At 38.0% G+C, this 22,675-nt stretch overlaps 1 protein-coding gene across 1 annotated transcript in view; it reads left to right on the top strand.

Moving 5' to 3' along the window:
* CNTNAP5 (contactin associated protein family member 5) overlaps positions 1 to 22,675 on the top strand; it is an 859,701-nt gene that overhangs the window by 825,322 nt on the left and 11,704 nt on the right. The window contains exon 22 of the mRNA XM_027590999.2: positions 22,403 to 22,621. Coding sequence (XP_027446800.2) covers positions 22,403 to 22,621 — 219 coding nt within the window. The remainder of the gene's footprint in view (positions 1 to 22,402; positions 22,622 to 22,675) is intronic.

Here is a 22,675-nt window from a genome sequence, read left to right as displayed (position 1 = left end):
AATTCTCTGGCTTGTATTTCTTATCTGTGTATGTAGCTATTTCCCTGGGGAGGACTGTAGTCTTTGAATGCAGGGACTTCTTATTATCCATATTCTTATCACTCCATGTCACAGTATTTGCCTTTGTGCTGTGTCTGTTCTCCATGTGCATTTTACAATACAGTTCTTTTGACTAGTGTATTACAGATATAGTGTTTTTTCTCAGTGCAGGAGGAAAATGCCTGTGTTCAGATTCCTGAATTTATAATCTATAATCACCATAAGGTGAACAACCATTCTGGTCTGTGGGAGACTGGGAGATTTCTAGGGACAAGGAATTCTCAGTGCTAAAACTGAAAAAAATCCTGGACAACACTGGGCAATTAGTCACTCTGTGCCATGCTCAGTTGAAGGATTTTGAATAGTTTGGAGGAACTAGACTCAGAGCTTTGGATGCCAGCTGATCAATCAGGTCTCCTGTTATTCATAGTCACAGCAGAGCCCAGCAGTCACTAACCCAACAGGCTGATCCAAGTGAGGCTGGAGAAGGAGTGAGAACAAACCAATCAGCTTACTGACTAGCACCACCCAAGCCCCTGCTGTGGTGCAGATCATGGCAGCTATGTATGCAGAGATGACTGGAGAAGGGTGTGAGGTTGCTTCTGCCCTTGCAAATCCAGTGGGCTCAGTGGAGACATGAAAGTGCATGCAAGCAGTAATCACAAAACAATTAATCTCTAACTCATGGAAATCAGACTCTAAGGGCATTAAGAGCCCAGAAACAGGAGGAATCAAAATTAAACCATCTGTAGCCAGGATACTTTTCACCTACTGATTCTGGGTGGGAGAGGTCAGGTCCTTGTTTGTGAACATATCATTCTAGCTATGCCAAGCAGGCACCTTGCAAACTCATAGGTGTCAAATGCACACAGCATGAGCTGCTCTCCATCTCTGAACAGGAAAGCTCGTATACATCTTCCATTCCGACAAGGGCTCACATTATTCAGCAAGGGCTTACAATATGTATGGAAGTTACTTTGCCATGTTATGGAAGGTGGGGTCCTTGGTTATTGGTAGAGTGATTATCCTGAGGTCTGAGTGGAATTTTTTATATATGGGAAGCTAAGATCTTGCAGATTAATATGGGGTTTCAAAATGGAGTTATCTATTCTTATCACTCTGAGTGTACTGGTTTGTGTGTGTGTGTGTGTGTGTGTGTGTGTCCCTGTGTTCTGCTTATTTCTGCATAGTTACTTTGTTCCAGCTTTTTTTTTTCTGTTATGTCATTTGATCTCCCTCATTGTGATTAGACATTTTCTCAGAGTTCAAATGTTCCCAGGCTTTTTGCCTGTATTTAAGAATGGGTTGGTGAACTGCTGTTCAATATAGTATTAGAAGTCCTACCCACAGCAATCAGACAACAAAAAGAAATCAAAGGCATCCAAATTGGCAAAGAAGAAGTCAAACTCTCATCTTTGCAGATGATATCATACTTTATGTGGAAAACCCAAAAGACTCCACCCCAAAAGTGCTAGAACTCATACAGGAATTCAGTCAAGTGACAGGATATAAAATCAATGCACAGAAATCAGTGGCATTCCTATACACCAACAACAAGACAGAAGAAAGAGAAATTAAGGGGTCGATCCCATTTACAATTGCATCCAAAACCATAAGATACCTAGGAATAAATCTAACCAAAGAGGCAAAGGATCTGTATTCAGAAAACTACAAAATACTCATGAAAGAAATTGAGGAACACACAAAGAAATGGAAAAATGTTCCATGCTTATGGATTGGAAGAACAAATATTGTGAAGATGTCAATGCTACCTAGAGCAATCTATACATTCAATGCAATCCCCATCAAAATACCATCCACTTTTTTCAAAGAAATGGAACAAATAATCCTAAAATTTGTATAGAAACAGAAAAGACCCTGAATAGCCAGAGGAGTGTTGAAAAAGAAAAGCAAAGCTGGCGGTATCACAATCCGGGCTTCAAGCTCTATTGCAAAGCTGTCATCATCAAGACAGTATGGTACTGGCACAAAAACAGACACATTGATAAATGGAACAGAATAGAGAGCCCAGAAATCGACCCTCAACTCTATGGTCAACTAATCTTTGACAAAGCAGGAAAGAATGTGCAGTGGAAAAAAGACAGTTTCTTCAACAAATGGTGTTGGGGAAATTGGACAGCCACATGCAGAAGAATTAAACTGGACCATGTCCTTACACCACATAAAAAAATAGATTCAAAATGGTTGAAAGACCTCAATGTGAGACAGGAGTCCATCAAAATCCTAAAGGAGAACACAGGCAGCAACCTCTTCGACCTCAGCTGCAGCAACTTCTTCCTAAAAACATTGCCAAAGGCAAGGGAAGCAAGGGCAAAAATGAACTATTGGGATTTCATCAAGATAAAAAGCCTTTGCACAGCAAAAGAAACAGCCAACAAAACCAAAAGACAACCGACAGAATGGAAGGAGATATTTGCAAATGACATTTCAGATAAAGGGCTAGTATCCAAAATCTATAAAGAACTTATCAAACTCAACACCCAAAGAACAAATAATCCAATCAAGAAATGGGCAGAAGACATGAACAGATGTTTTTCCAAAGAAGACATCCAAATGGCCAACAGACACATGAAAAAGTGCTCAACATTGCTCGGCATCAGGGAAATCCAAATCAAAACCTCAATGAGATACCACCTCATACCAGTCAGAACGGCTAAAATTAACAAGTCAGGAAATGACAGATGTTGGCGGGGATGCGAAGAAAGGGGAACCCTCCTACACTGTTGGTGGGAACGCAAGCTGGTGCAACCAATCTGGAAAATAATATGCAGTCCCTCAAAAAGTTGAAAATAGAGCTACCATATGATCCAGCAATTGCACTAGTGGGTATTTACCCCAAAGATACAAATGTAGGGATCTGAGGGGTACATGCACCCCAGTGCTTATAGCAGCAATGTCCACAATAGTCAAACTGTGGAAAGAGCTAAGATGTCCATCAACAGATGAATGGATAAAGAAGATGTGGTATATATATACAATGGAATATTATGCAGCCATCAAAATGAATGAGTTCTTGCCATTTGCAAGGACATGGATAGAACTGGAGGGTGTTATGCTGAGTGAAATAAGTCAATCAGAGAAAGACATGTATCATATGACCTCACTGATATGAGGAATTCTTAATCTCAGGAAACAAACTGAGCGTTGCTGGAGTGGGGGTGGGTTGGGAGGGATGGGGTGGCTGGGTGATAGACATGGGGGAGGGTATGTGCTATGGTGATCACTGTGAATTGTGCAAGACTGTTGAATCACAGATCTGTACTTCTGAAACAAAGAATACAATATATGTTAAGAAAAAAAAAGAAGAAGATAGCAGGAGTGGAAGAATGAAGGGGGGGAATTGGAGGGGGAGATGAACCACGAGAGACTATGGACTCTGAGAAACAAACTGAGGGTTCTAGAGGGGAGGGGTGTGGGGGGATGGGCTAGCTTGGTGATCGGTATTAAGGAGGGCACATACTGAATGGAGCACTGGGTCTTATACGCAAACAATGAATCATGGAACACTACATCAAAAGCTAATGATGTAATATATGGTGATTAACATGACAATAAAAAATTTAAAGAAAAAAAAGAGGGCACACACACACACACGCAAAAGAATGGTTTGGTAAGCATGTGTTGAATGGGAGCTACACTGAAGGATATGACTGGGCCTTTAATTAGAGAAACTCCAATTTCATCTTCAGGTCATTCATCTTGGGATAGCCATATCGCCAAGGAAAGACCTTTCCCGTCTCCTGCATGGAAGGAGGGAGGTCCTGAAAGTCATGATGGGGAGAACACTGGTGGGGCTCATTATCTGCTGGAGAAAAGTCCTTGTATTTCCCTTGTTTTCTGTGGTCTGAGTTGTGGGCATTTTCCTCACCTACCTGACATAATCCGCCAGTATCAAAGCACTTACTTATTCCTTTCTCCAAGAAGTATGGGCAGTTGAAGTCTAAAGCACACTGTTTGGAGTTATTTTCTCCTTCTCTAGGATTTCTGTCTTTGTGAGGGGATCACTGCAGAGTTGGCTATGACAGAACAAAAAACTTGTGGATGCCAAATATTCCAAATTTAGAACCCACTCATATCAGTCAGGCCTCAGCCAGTGAAGCGTAACTGTAGGAGATACTATATTGAGACTTAATGCAAAGATCAGGTTTCCATGATCATGGAGGCTGGGCATGAGCTCTGAAGTCCTCAGGGTGGGCCCCTGGGAAGTGTGGAGCTAGAACTCTCAAGTACTGGCTGTGCACAGTGGGATTTCTTCTTCAGCAAGCTTAAAGAGCCACTTTGCTCTTAAATCCTTGCAAACGATTGAATCAGACTCACACAGATTATCTAAGATAACCAGTCAACTGATTATGGGTTTCATTCACAGCTACAGGAGACCTTCATGGCAATAACTGGATTGGTGTTTGAATAACAGCAGACTGTTGCCTGGCCAAGGTAACATATCAATAGACCATAGTAGCACTTTATCCTTATTTTTTTTTATCAAAATCAAATTTTCATAACATAAAGTTATAATTTTAAAGTGTACAATTTAGTAATATTTATTACATTCACAATGTTGTGCAAGCGTTACTTATATACAGTTCCCAAACATCAACATAAAGGGGACCCTGAACCAGTTACAGTTACTCCCCTTTCCCCCTTCCTCCCTGCTCGAGGCAAGCACTCATCAATTTACTGTATCTACTGATTTACCTATTCAGGATATTTCATATAATAGAATCATACAGTTTGTGACCTTTGGTGTCTTGTTTTGTTTTTGTTTTTGTTTTTTCACTCAGCATAGTTTTTGAGGCTCAGCAACATTGTAGCATGTATCAGTACTTTATTCCTTTTTATGATTAAGTAGTATTCCATTGTGTGGATATACCCATTGTTTTCTTGTCTGTTTATCTGCTGATGGATATTTGGTATGTTTTTACCTTTTGGGTGCTGTGAATAGCGTGCTGTGAACATGTATGCATATGTATTTATTTGCATGCCTGTTTTCAGTTTTCTTAGTTAGATCTCTAGGAGTAGAATTGTTGTCTTTGGAAAGCACTCATACCCAAGGCTTAGCCAAACAGGGGCAATTTAAGAAATTCTGCATTGTAACCTGTTTCCCCATGCCTCCCTATCAATCCATAGACATCTTTAAAGAGCACTCCTGCTTATTGTCTTGAAGACCCTACCTGTGTGCATCCTGGAGGAGGCAAACATATCACCACATCTTATCCTCCTTTATCCTCCTAAGCCTCTGATACCAAATAATTAGAGTAAAAACATGTATCTTTCCTTGGGCTCTGCCCCTGGACACTTTAGAATTCTATGAGTCATATCTAAGTGATTAGCACTTGCAGTTTCCTTTTCAAAATGTTGGTAACATTCAAAAGCCCTGAATTCAAATTTTCAACATTTTTCCTTGGGTCGCTCATGGGCAGATACCTTCAGTGGTCATAAGAACTTTTTCTATCCAATGCTCCCACAGGCATTGAGGTATGGGTTTATCTTATTTATTTTTTTAATTTTTAATTTAATTTTATGTTTTATTACATTTATGTATGTATGTATGTATTTTTTTGAGAGAGAGAGAGAAAGCAGGGGAAGCTCAAGCAGACTCCATACTCAGGTTAGAGCGCAATGCAGGGCTCGATCCCACGATGTTGAGGAATGACCTGAGCTGAAATCAGGAGTCAGACACTCAAGTGACTGAGCCACCCATGCCTCCCTATCTTTTTTTTTTTTAATCTTAGTGGTCCCACCTCCCCAAATAGTGTTGCTAGATCTGCCCCTCTCATTCAGTAGTGAGCTATTTATTAATCATTAGCTAGGGATTCATCTGAGTAGCTGAGTGCATTCAGTGAAGCTTGCACACTTTGTAAAGGCAGAAAAGTATAGCAAGAGAGCATGAGCTCTGACACCAGCTGACCAAGCCTGAAGCTTGGTTCAAGCTTGGCTCAAACACTGGTTACTTGAGGCCTTGGCAATTTCCTTATCTAGGCCTCAGTTTTCCTATCTGTAAAGCAAGAATAATCATTGCTTACCAATCAAAATTGTTTTGATACCTAAATTATTGTGTGTGTGTGTAAGAGTATGTATGCATTATATATTTGCACACACAGTGTTTAGCACACAGTGACTGATTGATATTTCATTGCTGAATGGAAGCACAGTTACAGAAGGGGAACCTGAAAAAGGAAATAGTAGAAAGAATTCCTGTGAAATTCATGCCAGAAAGAACACGAGGCAGATGAGAAACTCCATGCCTCCTAACTTTTTCTTTTATAATATCTTCACATCTAGGTGGCTCAGTGGGTTGAACCTCTGATCTCAGGGTCATGAGATCAAACCCTGCATTGGGCTATGGGCTCTGCTTGAGGTTCTCTCTCTCCCTCTCCCTCTGCCCATATCTCTCTCTCTCTATATATATATATATAGAGAGAGAGAGACATATATATACAGACATATATATATAGACATATATATAGACATATATATATATATATATATATATAATATCTTTACTCTCTGACACGAGGTATCCCCTTATAACGATGTAGTTTTGCATAGCCAGAAGGCAGTAGGGACAGGATGGGATGAACAGGCAGGTTCAGATCCTGAAATGTCAGGACTGTTTGTTTGTTGATTTTCTGTAATATGTTAGAAAAGCATAGATGTACTGAATGATGGAGCACTGTGTGTTTACTCAAACAATGAATCATGGAATACTACATCAAAAACTAATGATGTAATGTGTGGTGATTAACATAACATAATAAAATTAAAAAAAAGAAAGGCATAGATGGTTTTAATCAGGAAGGAGATAAAATTCTCAAATACACTGTTTTGTCTTCTTTACCTAGGGAGCTCTTTCCTAAGCTGTGGTATTACATTTGTTATCATAGTGTGAGGTGTTTTTGCAGTCATATACTCAAGTGCCCCTATATGATATGGCTGATATTTATTGATCAAATTAAAATACAGATACTCTTATCTGTTACTACCAATGCCAATAATTGCTAGGATAAAAAGGGCAGCAGGTGCTTTCGCATTATAATTATGTCACACGTTTATTTTTTTTTATTTTTTCTATTTGCTCAGAATATTCATTTTGCTTTTATTAAAATATTTGGTTTAAACTAAGACAGTAATATCTCTACTGTTACCTCTTCTGTTTCTAGGATGACTGGAATAAATATTTTAAAAAGAGTTATTTATTGTTATTTTTCAATAGAATGAGTTTCAGTCAACTATCATCTACTGATCTCAGCTATTTCCCCAACTTAATTCTATGATATTTGTGAATTCCACAAGGGCAGGACTTTGGGAGTAATTGGGTTAGTTATTTTTATCCTAATTTGAGAGATGGGGAAATTAGAGTTCAGTAACTTGCCTTGTCTGAATGCCAGCTCATTTCCAGTTTCCAGCACCTGAAATCATTTTGCTGAGGGTTTTCTCTGGCTACTAAAGCATACTTTGCCTGTTTACTTGGCAGGCCAGACATTTCAGGGATTTCACGTCTGCTGAGAAAAACCCTCAGTCAATGATAACGTGATCTAGTGTATGAATACCCCAGCTCCTTTCCACCAGTCAAGATAATTCTGATGTGTGTGTGTGTGTGTGTGTGTGTGTGTGTTTTCCCTATTTTCTTCTAGTGTTTTCCCCAGAGGATCAAGTTCTAGTTGGCCTCTGGTTGGTATGATAATGCATAAATCACTGGTTTCCTTCCCACTTTTGTCTTCTCCCCCACCCTTTCAGTGTGTTCCTTCACTTCCCAAATGAAGTACTGACACTCTAGTTCTTGCCTTAAAGTCTGCTTTTGGGAGAATTCAGACTATAATGCTCAACCACCCATTCATTAATTGGCTGAAGTGATATGCAAGCCAGATTTGCCTTGCTCCAGAGATCATATTTATCCCACTATGCCATACAATTTTTAATAAAAAATATATAAAATATAACCCCATTTCACAAAACTTGTTATCTTATACAAAATAATAGCACATGAAAAGTGAAGAAGGAATGACATAGCTGAATCAAAGTAACATGTCTGCCTAAAGGCTAATTAGAAAACAGTTCTAAGGTGGTAAGTGCACGATAGAGATGTGATTGGAGGGATGGGTCATCTTCTTCCACAGGCAGGTGTGTAGGATCTTAGAGGATAATATAAAAGCTAAACATAGTTGAGTATTTACTGTGTGCCAGGCTATAAGTGAGGAACTTTACTTTCATTTTACATTTAATCCTCACACCAAGCATAAGGTAGAATCTTAAGTCTCTTATACTGGATGTCAAACTATCCCATAATTTTAATAGTTTAGTCCAACATCTATTTAAAAATATTTCATGATTTTGTGGGTCAGGAATTTGGGCAGAGCTTGCCTGATTGGTCTTTTAGCTCCTTGCAGAGTTAACTAAAGTCTCTCTGTGATATCTGGCTAATAGCTGGGCCAGTCTGAAGGATCTAAGACATATTTATTCACAAGCATGCTGCCTTGGAAGGCACATCTAGAAAGCTGAGCTCAAAAGAGCCCTTCTCTTTCTCCATTTAGTCTCAAGTTCTGTCCACATGATCTCTCTATCAGGGCAGTAGGGCTTCTTACATGATAGCTTGGGGCTCCAAGCCCCTAAGGTAGAAAGTGCCAGCCCTCTTGAAGGTTAGTCCTGGAATTGGCAATGTATCATTTGCAATGTGTTCCATTGATCAAAGCAGTCACAAGTCAACTCTCATTCAATGGGATGGGAGATAGAGGGTATGTCTCAGTGGAAGGAATGTCAACAATTGTGTCCCCTTGTAATCTATCACATGCAGGCACTCTACTCATTCCCGTTTTATAAATGAGTAAACAGCCCAAAATATAACATGTAAGTATACTAAGGACATAATGTTAATAAGTGGGAGAGTTGAATGTTGAACCCAGGGAGCAGTCTGATTTATTGGTAATGAAAACCTGTGTCTAGAGGGGAAGTTGTACAATTGTTTAATTGAATGAAAGTATAAGAAGAAAGTTTGTCTGAGGTGTTGAGTCAGAGACTGTAAAAAGCTTACATCATATTCAATATTTATTCTCCTTAATAGGACAAAATAGTGTTTTCTGTTTTGCTTGTTTGAGGGAACAGTGTTCCCGATTGTTCAGTTCATTCCCAGTCTTCTTCTTGGGGTAAAACTGGCCATACAACATTGTCCTGGACAATGAGCTCGAAGCAAAAGTCACTAGGGTTTTCCAAAAGGCCTGACTTAGCAAGTATGCACACTTTTGCCCTTCACCCTCCCTACTTTCTTCTGCCTGGAACACAGACCCGATAACTGGAGCTCCACAACTTATGTTATGAGGAGGAAGACAAAATCTCTAGTCTGTGGAGCAGGAAGTGTAAATCTAGAAAAAAATTCTGGTGATATCTGAGGCCAAGATACTAACCCTAGACTGGTTGACATCAGACTTGTTACTGAGAATAAAATAAAATATTTTGGAGCTAGTTTTTTTTTTTTTCTTTCTTTTTTTTCTCCTGATACGTGTAGTCAAATGCAAATAACTAACATGGATAATTTATGATTTTTGTACTCTCTGAGTCTGATGGAGAAAAAGGAAAGAAAATGCCACTATTTTAGCCAAACCCAAAAGCTCTGATAGAAGAACAATGATATAAATTACCAAGAACTGATGACTGAGGGCTGGGACAATTTCTTATGGGTCCCTTGCCTTACAGAGAAGTCAATGGATGAAATCTTTGTTCACATCTGGGTCAGGGAACCAGTTTGGTATCTCTTATTCTGGAGGCTACCTTGTGAATTCTGTAGGTTGTGGAGGAGGGACAAGAGACAGCCTGTAAGAGGAGGCTTCTGGGCTGGGGCCATTGCCCTGCTGGTGGATGCTGCACTGTAATTGTGATGTGCCTGTTTTAAAAGCTAAGCAAGCTCAACCTATATTGTGTACAATTTGTCCTCAATTAATATTTACTGAATTAAATATGTGGTATGATCTGAAGCAGTCTACAAAACACACTAATTCAAGATCACCTCTTGTAATGAAATCTCAGAATATGTTTCATCTTTTCATGAAATCCTTGAAGATTCATTTAAATATAAATATGCTTTTGGAGAAGAGCATAGTAACTAACCACCAAACATTACTACTTCATTAGGTTGTCAGTCAATTAACATCTCCTTTCATCAGGAAGAGTTTGGTTCTCTGGGATGAGTACTTTGCTGAAGAGGGTTAAGTTCATGAAAAAAAGACCATGTTCTGAGGAAAAAAAGCCCCACATATATAGAATGGAATTTACAGGTCTAATCACTGAACATACTTATTGAGTTTCTACATTTCCACAACTGGGCTCTTTGTCTGGAATCAAGCTTCACCACTGACTATGGAAACTTGGACAAGGGGCTTTACCTCTCTAAGCCTGAATTCCTTTATTCTGTAGCATAGATCCTATTCTATGTGATCATCACAACAGAGATGCTCATTTAGCTTGAGGAGCACAAAACCTGGTACATGCCTGAATCCCTGTGAGTGTTGCAGTGTGAGAGAGGAAGGCAATGTCATGTCCTGCAGTCTGGGACTGAGTTTACACAGGTCGGGTTCAAATGTCAGCTTTGGGCGTATTGTTTAACTTCTTTTTTTTTTTCTTTTTCTTTGTCCCCTTTTCCTAACCTTTAAAATGGGAGTAATAGCACAAATGATGTATGATTGAAGTGTCATAAGACACTTAAAATAGCATTTGGTACATATTAAGTCATATTTTTTAAGATTTTATTTATTTATTTGAGAAAGAGAGAGAGACAGAAATAGTGACAGAGATAGCAAAAGAGAGAACATGAGTGGGTAGGAGAGGGAGAAGCATGCTCTCCACTGAGCAGGGAGCCTGATGCGGGGCTCAATCACAAGACCCTGGGATCATGACCAGAGCCGAAGGCAGATGCTTAACCTACTGAGTCACCCAGGTGCCCCCTAAGTCATCTTTTCATGAGGAATATGATACAGACAGTCCTTGCTTCACACAGTACTGCAGAACAGTAAAAGTGATCACACACTGCATGTAGGACAGTTTTTAATAATTCATGAAGAAAAATTTGATAGCTCTATGACCTTTATTTTTTTCCATAGTATTAAAAGCTCTCTTAGGGAAATGAAAAAATAGTAAAACTTATATTTGTTTAGTACACAGTCACCTAAAATATTAGATATATTGAGAATTAGTGTGTTTGTAAAAGAAATGTATAAAGAGTAGTTTTCACAGTGCTTGCCTTCTTGTTGAATGGCAAATAGGGAGGGAATATCTTTTCTATGCCTTGGTGAACTGTCAGACCCCTACATTTGGATTAGCTTCTAGCATTTTATCCTTTGTGCTTTCAATGTCATGAATTGTCTTGGAGAATTCCTTTAATGTGAAGATTTCTGCTGGTACCGCTTCCCCTGAGACATTGTCATTCTTTTTGTCACAAACCCACTTCTTCATTTGTATCGATTTATATCACCTTTGCTAATTTCCTATGTCTACAGATCTAGAGTCTGTCGAAAAGTGCATGTCAGCATTTCCATGGTCAGCTATTTCTTTGTATAAATCCCTTTATATTTGAATTTAACTTTCAGTGTAATTTTTTTTTTATTTCTTTGCTGTACATTCATCTTTGTTGACCAATTCCCCCTTTTGGTTATCTATTTTTAGAAAATGTCACCTGGGCTTATCATTGAGAGATGAAGAAGTGACACAACTCTGTGCTTTGCTGTCTGTGTGGGAAATGAATACCAGATGGCCCAGTGACCAATCACCTGTAGACTTGGAAAGAAATGCTGTGATTGGTCACTAATTATGCTGAGCATCTGTAATTTACATATTTGTTTGTTGACTGAAGAGCTAGCAGGAGAATTTGTACTTTTTGTAATTATTCCCAGTCAGTCCACTATGGTCACTGAAACTTGAACTATGTTGTTTGGGGACTGGTGTTATTTACATTGTGGTAATTGAAATTTGTGCATATTGGAGCCATACCAAAGTACAGACTTTGTAATCATCAACTTTATTGAATAGAAATATTTAAATGAGAAAATTACCATTATTATATAGCCACTAAAATATTAGTATCTTAAGTATGTTTTAAAAGTAGAAACAGAACCACTTTAACAGTCACAAAAAATGTCCCTATGTGCATTATTTCCTCTTGCTGCTGTAACAAATTATCACAAACCTGGTGGCTTACAACAAGATAAATTTGTCTCATATATTTCTAGAGGTCAGAAGTGTTAAATAAGCCTTATGAGGGTAAAATTAAACAGGCCTGTGTTCCTTTTGGGAGCTTCAGGGGCAAATCTCTTTCCTTTGCCTTTTCCTTATAGTGTCGCTTGCATTCTTTAGCTTATAGAACTTGCCTCAAATTGTTTAAACTTCTTGCTTCTCTTATCACATCTCTTGCTACTGCCTTTAACCTTCTTATCTCATTCTTATATGGACGTTTGTGATTACACTGGGTTTACCTGGATAACCTAGAACAATCTTTGCATCTCAAGACCCTTAACTTAATGATATCAGCAAAGTCCCTCTTCCCACATAAAATGTCATATTCAAGGTTCTGAGGATTAGGATGTGGACTTCTTCAGGGGATTATTATTCTCTACCACACCATAGGTCTTGAAAACCAAAACATCAAAATATATATCATGATAATCTCAATTTCACCTATCAGGAAACTGAGGCCTAGAGAAATGAACTGTGTTCTTCGTGGTTATTATGTCACAAATGTTATTTTAATGCATCTGACTTATTTAATATAAAAAGTCATCAAATTGCATTTTGGGTGGTATTCTAGAGATACAAAGGCAAATACTTCCACCCTCCCCCACAAGATCCTAAGAACAGCATAGATGGTGTTAGTTTCCCATAAAGTTCAGGTGCCAGGCCCTTGTACCATGCCAATCCAGTCACTCCTATGGACACACAGCCACAGGACACAGAGTTCAGGCCTGCACTGGCCTCTGTCCCTGAGGTGCTGCTCTCCTCAGCCCCAAGCCCAGCCCTTGACCCAGTAGACCTGAAAATGGCTCCTCCTTATAGAGGTTTTCTGTAGCCTCACCGTACCACAATATATCTATAGTATACTAATTCATTGTCTAAAATTACAAGAGAAACCATTTTGTAAACTAAACAAACTATGTTGGGGGCTTAGTTATTAAGCTCTGGCGTGTGGGTTCAAAGGGATAGTATAGCACACAAGAGGAAAAATGTAATGGAAGAGTCAGGAATTCCAGCTAGAGTAACTTTGAATCCCTATGAATTTATTTTCCTCATTACAGAGAAGGTATAATTTTGCACTGCTCTGTCTTTTCCAACTTTTAAAGCTAATGTGTGCCGTTTGTCTGTATGATGCTTTACCATTTAATATGACAGATGCTCAATAATTAGTACCCGTAGTATTATTATGGAGCAGTAAAACTGATCTCCATTCAGTCCCTAAAGAATAGCTCTGTTTTTCCTTATTTAGAACAGCCAAATTTAGGTCATTCAACCTAGACATCAGATCTTTATAAAAGGTCAATAAATAGCTTATGAAAAATAACTGCCTTTTAAACTGAATGTGTGGGGGGAGGTAGGATTTTTAAAAGGTAGAACTTTATTTTGCTGAAATGACTTTTTTTATTTAATGTTATTTAGATGTGTTCTTATGTATGTATGTATATGTATATATGTGTGTGCATATATGTCTCTTGCTTGGCTTCCAGAGATTGGTTTGTGTGTATGCAACTCACAGTATTGGTTGCCTACTCACCATCCATTTTGACTTCATTCTCCCTTCCTAACAAAATTCCAATTTTATTCAAGCATTCATGCTCCTCCATGAAGTCATGTGCTCCTAGAAAGTTTTCCTCCATCTACAATCCTGGAGGATGCTTCCTAATTGGTCTGAAGCAGTGGTTTTCAAAGTTTGGTCCAGGGATCTTTGGGGGTGGAACTTGGGGGGATCCTGGGACCCTTTCAAGAATTCGCAATATTAAAACTATCTTCATTTTCATACTAGACATTATATGTCTTTGTTATGTTCTCTCACACATGTAGAATCGTGTTTTTCAGGGGCTACAAGCTGTGTGATGATATCTCTACTCAGACAACTAATAGAATGTGTGCTGTGGGTTCTTGTTTTCAAATTTCCTCAGCTTTCATTTCTAATAGAGGGGTTATTGATAGATACAAAAAGGATACAGATATACAAAAATCTCTTCCGAATTTTTATGAGTAGAAATGGGTCTTGAGACCAAAAACAGGTCTTAAGAACTTCTGGTCCAAACAAATGACTGTGGTCCATTTTTGCCAGATATTAGAGTAGGCATGATCACGTGACACAATCTGGCCAATTAGAGGACGTCTGCAGGGTAGTGGAGTAGATGTGTTTCTGAGAAAGGCTTCTTCATTCTTTTTTTTTTTTTTTATAAGATGTGTTTACTTATTTTAGAGAGAAAGCATGTGCATGGGAGCAAGGGGAAGAGAGAGAGGAAGAGAGAAACTTAAGCAGACTCTGCACTGAGCACGGAGCCCCACACGGGGCTTGACGTCACGACCCTGAGATAATGACCTGAGCCGACACCAAGGGTCTAAACCAAGAGTCCAGTGCTTAACCAACTTTGCCACCCAGATGCCCCAGGACTCTCCATTCTTAAAAAGAAACACAGGATGAGGGATGAGGCAGCCATTATTTCCCCCACTTAGACTTTGCTGGATCTGGTTGTGGGTGATGGTGTGATACCTGGAACTGCAGAGCCACCTTGCTCCAGCCTGAAGTTGAGACAGCCACAGAGGAGGAGCCTTCACCTTCCATGCCCAGAGCTCTCTTTGCCTCATTTAAATCTGTAAACAAACAAAAAAAAAAAAAAAAGAGAGAGAGAGAGAAATAACATCAACGTACTAAAGATGCTCACAATGGCTTTTACTCTTCTTGGTGCTTTTAACTCCACAACTAGCAATTCCATCATATCAGAGTAGAATATATTTTTATAGGTTATTTTGGGACTCTGTTAAAAGATTTTCTGTTAGAACATGCAGGATCCCAGTTTTGCTCATTTCCTTTAACAGAATAAACGACCTAGGTATAAATTAATACATGTGAGTTTGGTTCTGACCCCGCATCAAATAATTAGTACCTTAGGAGGGATTATTTCTGTTTCTTTGAATCCCAAAGAATGGATTTATACATCAACTTGAAAATCCCTGTCTTAAAGTCAGAAAAGTGATTTTTTCTTTGGAAAACAAGCAGAATTGGCATTGCGGGTATGAGATCTAGAATTTTTAAATTTGGATATTATTGCTAAGGTTTTACTGATTCAGTAGTCACTATCCTCGTCCATAGAGATGCGTTTGCATCAGGCACATAACTAAGCGACCCAATTAAAAATGAAAAATATAGTTCAGCTACTGAGTTGTTCAGTTCAAATAATGAATTTTTAAGTGGTAGAACTTTTGTTTACTGAACTGGCCTGGTTAATTTTAGTCTTCTTGTATCATTAGCGTATGTATGTATATATGTATGTATGTATGCATGTATGTATGTATTTTTACTCAAAGAGTCATGGAAGACCTATTATGGGCCAGACCCTGTGCCATGTGGACTCTGTCAATCATCCAACAGATTTATTTAACAACCTCTATGTCTGAAATACTATGTTAGAAAATAAGTAGTTAGTAGTAGGCGAATAAGCAACTTTCTTCATAAAACTTGTCATCTAGTGTGGTGCATAAAAGCTAAACCAATAAACACACACACAATTACAAAGTTTGAGGAAATATATTAGTAAGGAGATCATCTGGTTTCAGTGTTAGAGACTAAGAGGAAGAGAAGGGGACATGTCCTCCTTGGTAAGGTGTCTAAAGAAGTACTCACTGATGAAGGGACTTTCAGGCTGAGATTGAAGAGAAGGAGGCTGTCATGCAGTGTTTGGGAGATGCTTCCTCAACCATGTGAAGAAAAAATGCACACGACCTGACTCTTAAAGCCTAAGGGGTCACTATGAAGAGGACAGATACGATGACATATAGCAACCAAATATACATGGCCACTCAGACTCCATAAGAATAGTACATTTATTTCTAGGTAACAAGGTGTTGAAATAATAAAGAAGATATTCCATGTGCACTCTTGGCAGAGCTGTACAAAATATTAATGAACTTGGTTGGCCTCATCAAAGAGAGTTCCACATAACATGCCCTGAGTGTGAATGTGAAAATAAAGAAACTATATGCTGATCAATGGCCAGAATGAAGTTTGAAATGTATGTAAATATCTCTGATTAGGTTGTGTTACTGTTCATATTAGAAAACATTTATTTTTTTCATTCATTAATTCCTTTTAGTGTTCACTAAACACACAGTCTGTGTTTGGGCACTGTGTCCTAGTTAATGAGAATGGAAATCTGAAAAGGACAGTGCTCCTGAAAGCAGAAAGCTTCCGATCTTGTCAGGGGACAGATTGTAAACAATATCGTGAAATAAATAGGGTCATAGAAGTAAGCAAAATGCCTCTTCCTGGTTCCTGCCTATCTTTCTAACATCGTCTTGCGCTTTAATTTAAGACAGAGTTAACTTGATTTTTCAGTGTTTTGAATGTGCCAGAATTTCTTATCGTAGGCCATATAAAGGCTTTAGTGGAACACTCTGTCCACCCACTCATGCATGATTACTGTGTATTCATCACTTAAGCATTTATTTAAATACATTTATTCCAAGCCATCTTTCCTAAATCAGTGTCTCTCAGTGTTGTCCATGAAACATCCATATCATATGTGTCTAAGAATGTGCTTTAAAAATGCAAATTCTTGGATACCTTCACACCAGACCAAGCTACTGAATGATTAGAGATCCAGAAAAAAAGACATTTTCATACATTTCACTGGAAATTCTTTTGCACACTCAGTTTGATCTCTACTGTCCTAGACTGTGTTCAGGGTCTTTTCTGTGCTCCCATAGCCACAGTAATCTGCCCCTACTATTAGACTTACTGCCTGAAACCTTTGGGGGTCTGTTAAGTTAATCCTTCAAAGTAACTGAAAACTCACAGAGATAGGGAAATGTCTGCTTGCTAACAATTGTTAAGTCCACTGTCTCAGACAGAGTGTGGCTGCCATAGGTGGCCAATAAATAGATGTAAGTTTTACAGCGAAGGAGCAGATATTATCCAGGTAGTTAAGGGACAGAAAGACCTTCTAGGCAGAATGTGTGCCTGTTCAGGCAAGACGAGGCAGTTCAGGTTGTATGTAGTGCAGATGGGGTGGGTGGGTGGATGCAAGTTAACCAGTGAATGGCTGTAAGTCACGCTATAGAGGTGAGGTTTCTTTTCATGTTATCAGCAACCAATACCTACAGAAAGGTGATAAGTCTGATGTAATAGGGGAAAAAATGGACGATAAGGTCCAAGAGACCTAGGTCTCAGTCCTGGCTTGGCCATGGACTGGTTAAATTTGCAGTAAACAATTTATTGATCTTATGTCTTAGTTTTAATAACTGGTAATTGGATATAACTAACTCACCCTTTGTCAGTTCACAGGGATGAATATTTACATAAGATATACAAAATGAACATACCATGAAAATTATAAAGCATTAAGTAAATGCCAAGTATTTTTTTTTAATACTGTTTAACATTCCCCTTTAAGGATTAAAAGCTTTATCTGGGGGCTACAGTTCTTAGCCTTTCAACACTCCTGGTAGTTACATTTTCAGACTACTTCTCTCTTACATGAAAGCCACAATGAACTCTTGAGGGAAAAACTCTTTACTTGTGTATAGTGTTTATACATTCCATTAGTATCAGCTTCCTTTATTTATATTTTATGTTGGTACAATACTTTACTCTTATAAGCTCAGGTTGTATGGGGCTACATGGATTGTATTTTGACACTTTAGGATTCAAAAGTCATAATTGGCTTTTGCCATATAGCAAATGTCATGTTACATCCTAGAGCCATGTCTATTTTTGGCAAATTGCTGATCTTTTCTCTTTTTTTTTCAATCCAGAATAAACTTCCTGCCTAAAATTAGCCTGGATTGGCTCGACTACACTCTTAGAGTCAAATAGTTAAGACCATGTGAAGTCTTGTACATTCTGTGGCTAAAAGAATCCATTTCCTTTAATAGAGGGGTGTAAATTCACTTTGAAGAGATGAGTGTTTCCAAATTAATGTAGCAAGTCAAGTTGTTTTTTTTGGTTTGTTTTTTTTTGTGTTTTTTTTTTTTAACAGCAGCATTTATCATAGCCAAGATATGGAAACAACCCAAATATCCATGGACAGATGAATGGATGAAAAAGATGTGGTATACATGCATATATATATATATATATATATATATATATATATATATATATATATATATAATGGAATAATACTCAACCATAAAAAGAATGAGACCTTGCCATGTGTAGCAAGATGGATGGATCTAGATAGTCATATGCTAAGTGAAATAAGTCAGACAGAGAAAGAAAAATAACATATGACTTTATTTACATGTGTAATCTAAAAAAAACAAAACAAATGAACAAACAAAGAAATAAAACTAAATCAGACCCATAGATACAGAAAACAAATTGGTGGCTGCCAGAGGAACGGGAGGTGGAGGATGGGTAAAATAGATGAAGGGGGTTAAAAGGCACAAAATTCCAATTATAAAATAAAGAAGCCATAGGGCTGAAAAGTGCAGCATAGAGAATGTAGTCAATGATATTGTACTAACATGTGACAGATGATAACTACACTTATGGTGAGTATTCTGTAATATATATAATTGTCAATTCACTATGTTATATACCTGAGACTACTATACTAGTGTATGTCAACTCAGTTTCAGTTAAAAATAAAAAGAATTAGGGGTGACTGGGTGGCTCAGTCTGTTAAACATCTGAATCTTGGTTTCAGCTCAAGTCATGATCTCAGGGTCATGAAATCAAGCCCAGCACAGGGCTGGGCACTCAGAGGGGAGTCTGCTTCTCTCTCTCTTCCTCTCGCTCTGCCTCTCCACCCACTTGAGCTCTCTCTCTCTCTCTCTCTCTAATATAAATAAATAAATCTTAAAGAAAATAAAGGAATTGACAACAACAACAAGTTAGCATTGCTATCTCCATTCTCTGGTTTTAGAAACTAAATCCCAGAAAGTTTAATTTACTTAATACTCCACAGAAAGTGGTGGAGGTGGAATTCAAACAAGGTGTCTCCAGCAGAGGGAGGTTAATTGAACAGACAGAGTTAAACAAACAAACAAACAAACAAACCAGTAAGTTTGGCATTTCAAGTTATAAACTTAACTTTAGTTGAGCCTCAACTTTGTCACACCTTTTTAAATCTTTTAACTTTTCTGAGTGTCAGTGTCTTTCTTTGTAAATTTTAGATGATATTAACAAATATCTGGAAGAGCATTTTTTAAAGATTTTATTTATGTATTTGAGAGAGAGAGAATGAGAGATAGAGAGCACGAGAGGGAAGAGGGTCAGAGGGAGAAGCAGACTCCCTGCTGAGCAGGGAGCCCGATGTGGAACTCGATCCCAGGACTCCAGGATCATGACCTGAGCCGAAGCAGTCACTTTACCAACTGAGCCACCCAGGCGCCCTGGAAGAGCATTTGAGGGAAAAAGAAATGATACTTTAAAAACAATTATTACATAGTTATATAATAGGTACTTAATAGATGGAGACTATTAAGTATTTGCAGCTTTTAAATTTCTTTTAGCAGATGATTATTCCCTACCACATATTAGTTAACAAGGTTATAAGAAAGAAAATTAATTTGGAGTCATTCTAACATTTTTTTTATTTATTTATTTATTTATTTATTTATTTATTTATTTATTGCCTCTCCATAGATGTAAAGATCTGAGAAATCACTATATCAAACCTCATACTAGGAGTACTTTCTCCTATCAGGGATTCTTGTCTCTTCATTTCTTTTCAGAAACATCCCCAGGTTTCCATCTTTATTATACATCTAGAATAAATTCACTTTCCTAGACATAAGACTTTATTCAAAATATCTCTTCAAGGAGATAATGTCATTTTCTGTTGTTTTCCCTAATTTATTCATGTTCTTTTTCTTGTTCCTGGAGCTTGTATTCCTAACAGTCACTATAGTGATGTCCTCCAAGGACCTTGGCCCTAATATAGGCTTCTTTCTAAATGCGTTTTGGGAATCAGACCTGGCACTTTTGACTTAGACCCTTAAGGAATAGTGACAATGACATGTCACTTTCCACTGCTTTGAAATCCTACAATGCAAAAATTTCATGTCAGTTTCTGCTTTTCTTCTCCTGTCTTCTGCCTCTTCTTCTAAATGCTCTGGTCTCCAACTTTAGCCCTTGAGAATTACCAATTAGTAGTGAATGTGCATTTGGAATTATAGCTGGGTACAGTGAGGTCTAGTGTCATTTGGCAAGAGTACCCAGTCTTCATTAAAGAAAGCTTTTTGGTCTGGGAGACTGTTGCATAACAATGTTCAAAAAGTCTCTTATGAGACAGTCTTTTGAAGGCCATATTAAGAAATAAACATACGTGTGATCCTTTAATGAGTAACAAATATGTACCCCTACTGTAGGGTATTTATTGGAATATCTGGAAATAAGCAGTTTCCTCCCCCACCCCAATGTTCTTTTACCTTTGAAGAAGTGTCACTTTACATCTCTGTTGAATTTTTATCATCATTACCTGGAAAATTCTCATGGAATCTCGGACATCCAGTGGTAGGAAAAATAATGATCCACAGAGATACCCAAGTCCTAATCCTCAGAACCTGTGAATATGTTAGGTTAAGTGGCACAAAGGAGTAAGATTGCAAATGAAATTAAAGTTGCTAATCAGCTAGCTTTAAAATAGGGAGATTATCCAGGAACCTTTGAGTGAGCCCACTCTATTCACAAGAGTCTTTAAAGTGAAAAAGGGAGGCAACATAAGAGAATTAGAAGCAGGTGGAATGACACAAAGACATGTAACAGAACTGGCTTTGAAGATAGGGGGAGGGGGCAACAAGCCAAGGAATGTGGGTGGCTCATGGGAGCTAGAAAAGGCAAGGAAACGGATTATCCCCTAGAACCTCTAGAAGAAATGAAGCCTTACCAGCAGCTTGAGACCCATGTCAGGCTTCTACAGAATTATAAGACAATAAATTTGTATTGTGTTACATCATTTAATTTAAATTGTTTACATTTACAGTCATTTGTTATAATCCCTGCATAAAATTAATGCATATGGTTTCTTTCATTTTCCAGTAAGAAGAGAGGGATGATAAACTAGTGAGGTTTACATGGGTGTTAAAGGCAGAGAATGTAAGGGCAAAACTAGAGAAGGCATTATCAGGGGATGTTAATTTCTCTTTTTCTTCCATATTCTCATCACATCTCTTTCTACATTCCTGCCAAAATAATTCTCACTTAGTGATACATGGAGGCACTTTGACCATTTATGGATTTGAAATAAATTATAATCTCTGCTGGGTGGAGAGGAAAGTCCTTGCCCTTTTCCAGAAAATAAACAGATTATCATAATAAAATAACTATTTGAACCATCTATGTAGATTGAAACTGTTACACCTTATAAGAAAAAAAAGAAGCAATTCATGTGTATTGCAGTTTTATGTAATTGTATCTTAGCAATTTGTTCAAATGATCTTTGCTGAAAGAGAGAAAAGGGCTACTGAATAATCTTAATACAAATCTTAAAGAAAATAAGACATTAGATCTTGCTGAGAATCAGAAATGATTGCCTCTTTACCTTTTACAAAAACTCAAAGATACTTTGGAAGATTGCTATCAGAAAATCAGTGCACCACAATCCGTACCATCAACAGAACTAAGCAGGTAAAAATCTTGAATAGATGGTCAGTTTATACAGCCAACTTAAAACACTAAACATAAGAAACTTCTGGAAGGGCCACTTTGACTTCTATTCTCTTTGCCTCTTTTCATTTTTCCCCCCTTGTGACATTTTTGAGTGCAATATTGTAATGAGCACTGTAGTGTGCTTGAACTAATCCTCAGCATCCATAGATAGATGGTGATGGGGATACTGAAATAAATTTTATAAAACATCTATAGTGTAGAACAGATTTATTAAGTCTTTGTTACAGTTCATAAAATACATGAATGAGAATTTAGAAGTTTGAAATGTTATCTCAAAGTAGAGATGGCCCTAAGAGATTTCTATGATATGTGGTTGATAAATTGATGTTTATAGTGTGAGGTTAAGATTTAGGAAGAGAAAACCAAAAGAGATAGGGGATGGGCTCCCTTACTCAACGAATTATAAGGTAAGTTCTTTAATTTTAGACATTATTTAAAGAGGATATAGACCATAGTTTGAAAAACAAACAAACAAAAAACATAGGAGTGTCTTTCATGTTGCAGAGCATCTTGGATTGGATTCTGAAGTTGCCAAAGCCAACACTCTGGGTTTTGTTGGATGCCTGTCTTCAGTCCAGTATAACCAGGTTGCACCCCTGAAGGCGGCCCTACGTCATGCCACCATTGCACCTGTGACTGTCCATGGGACACTGACAGAATCAAGCTGTAGTTCCATAATGGATGTGGATGTGAATGCAGTGACCACGGTGCACTCTTCATCAGGTACACAGGAGAATACCCAGGGAAATTGACTTCTTCTGATAGCACTACTTTTGA

Source organism: Zalophus californianus, chromosome 3, assembly GCF_009762305.2.
Source record: "Zalophus californianus isolate mZalCal1 chromosome 3, mZalCal1.pri.v2, whole genome shotgun sequence".
Lineage (NCBI taxonomy): Eukaryota > Metazoa > Chordata > Mammalia > Carnivora > Otariidae > Zalophus > Zalophus californianus.
This window is presented reverse-complemented; position numbering and strand designations above follow the sequence as displayed.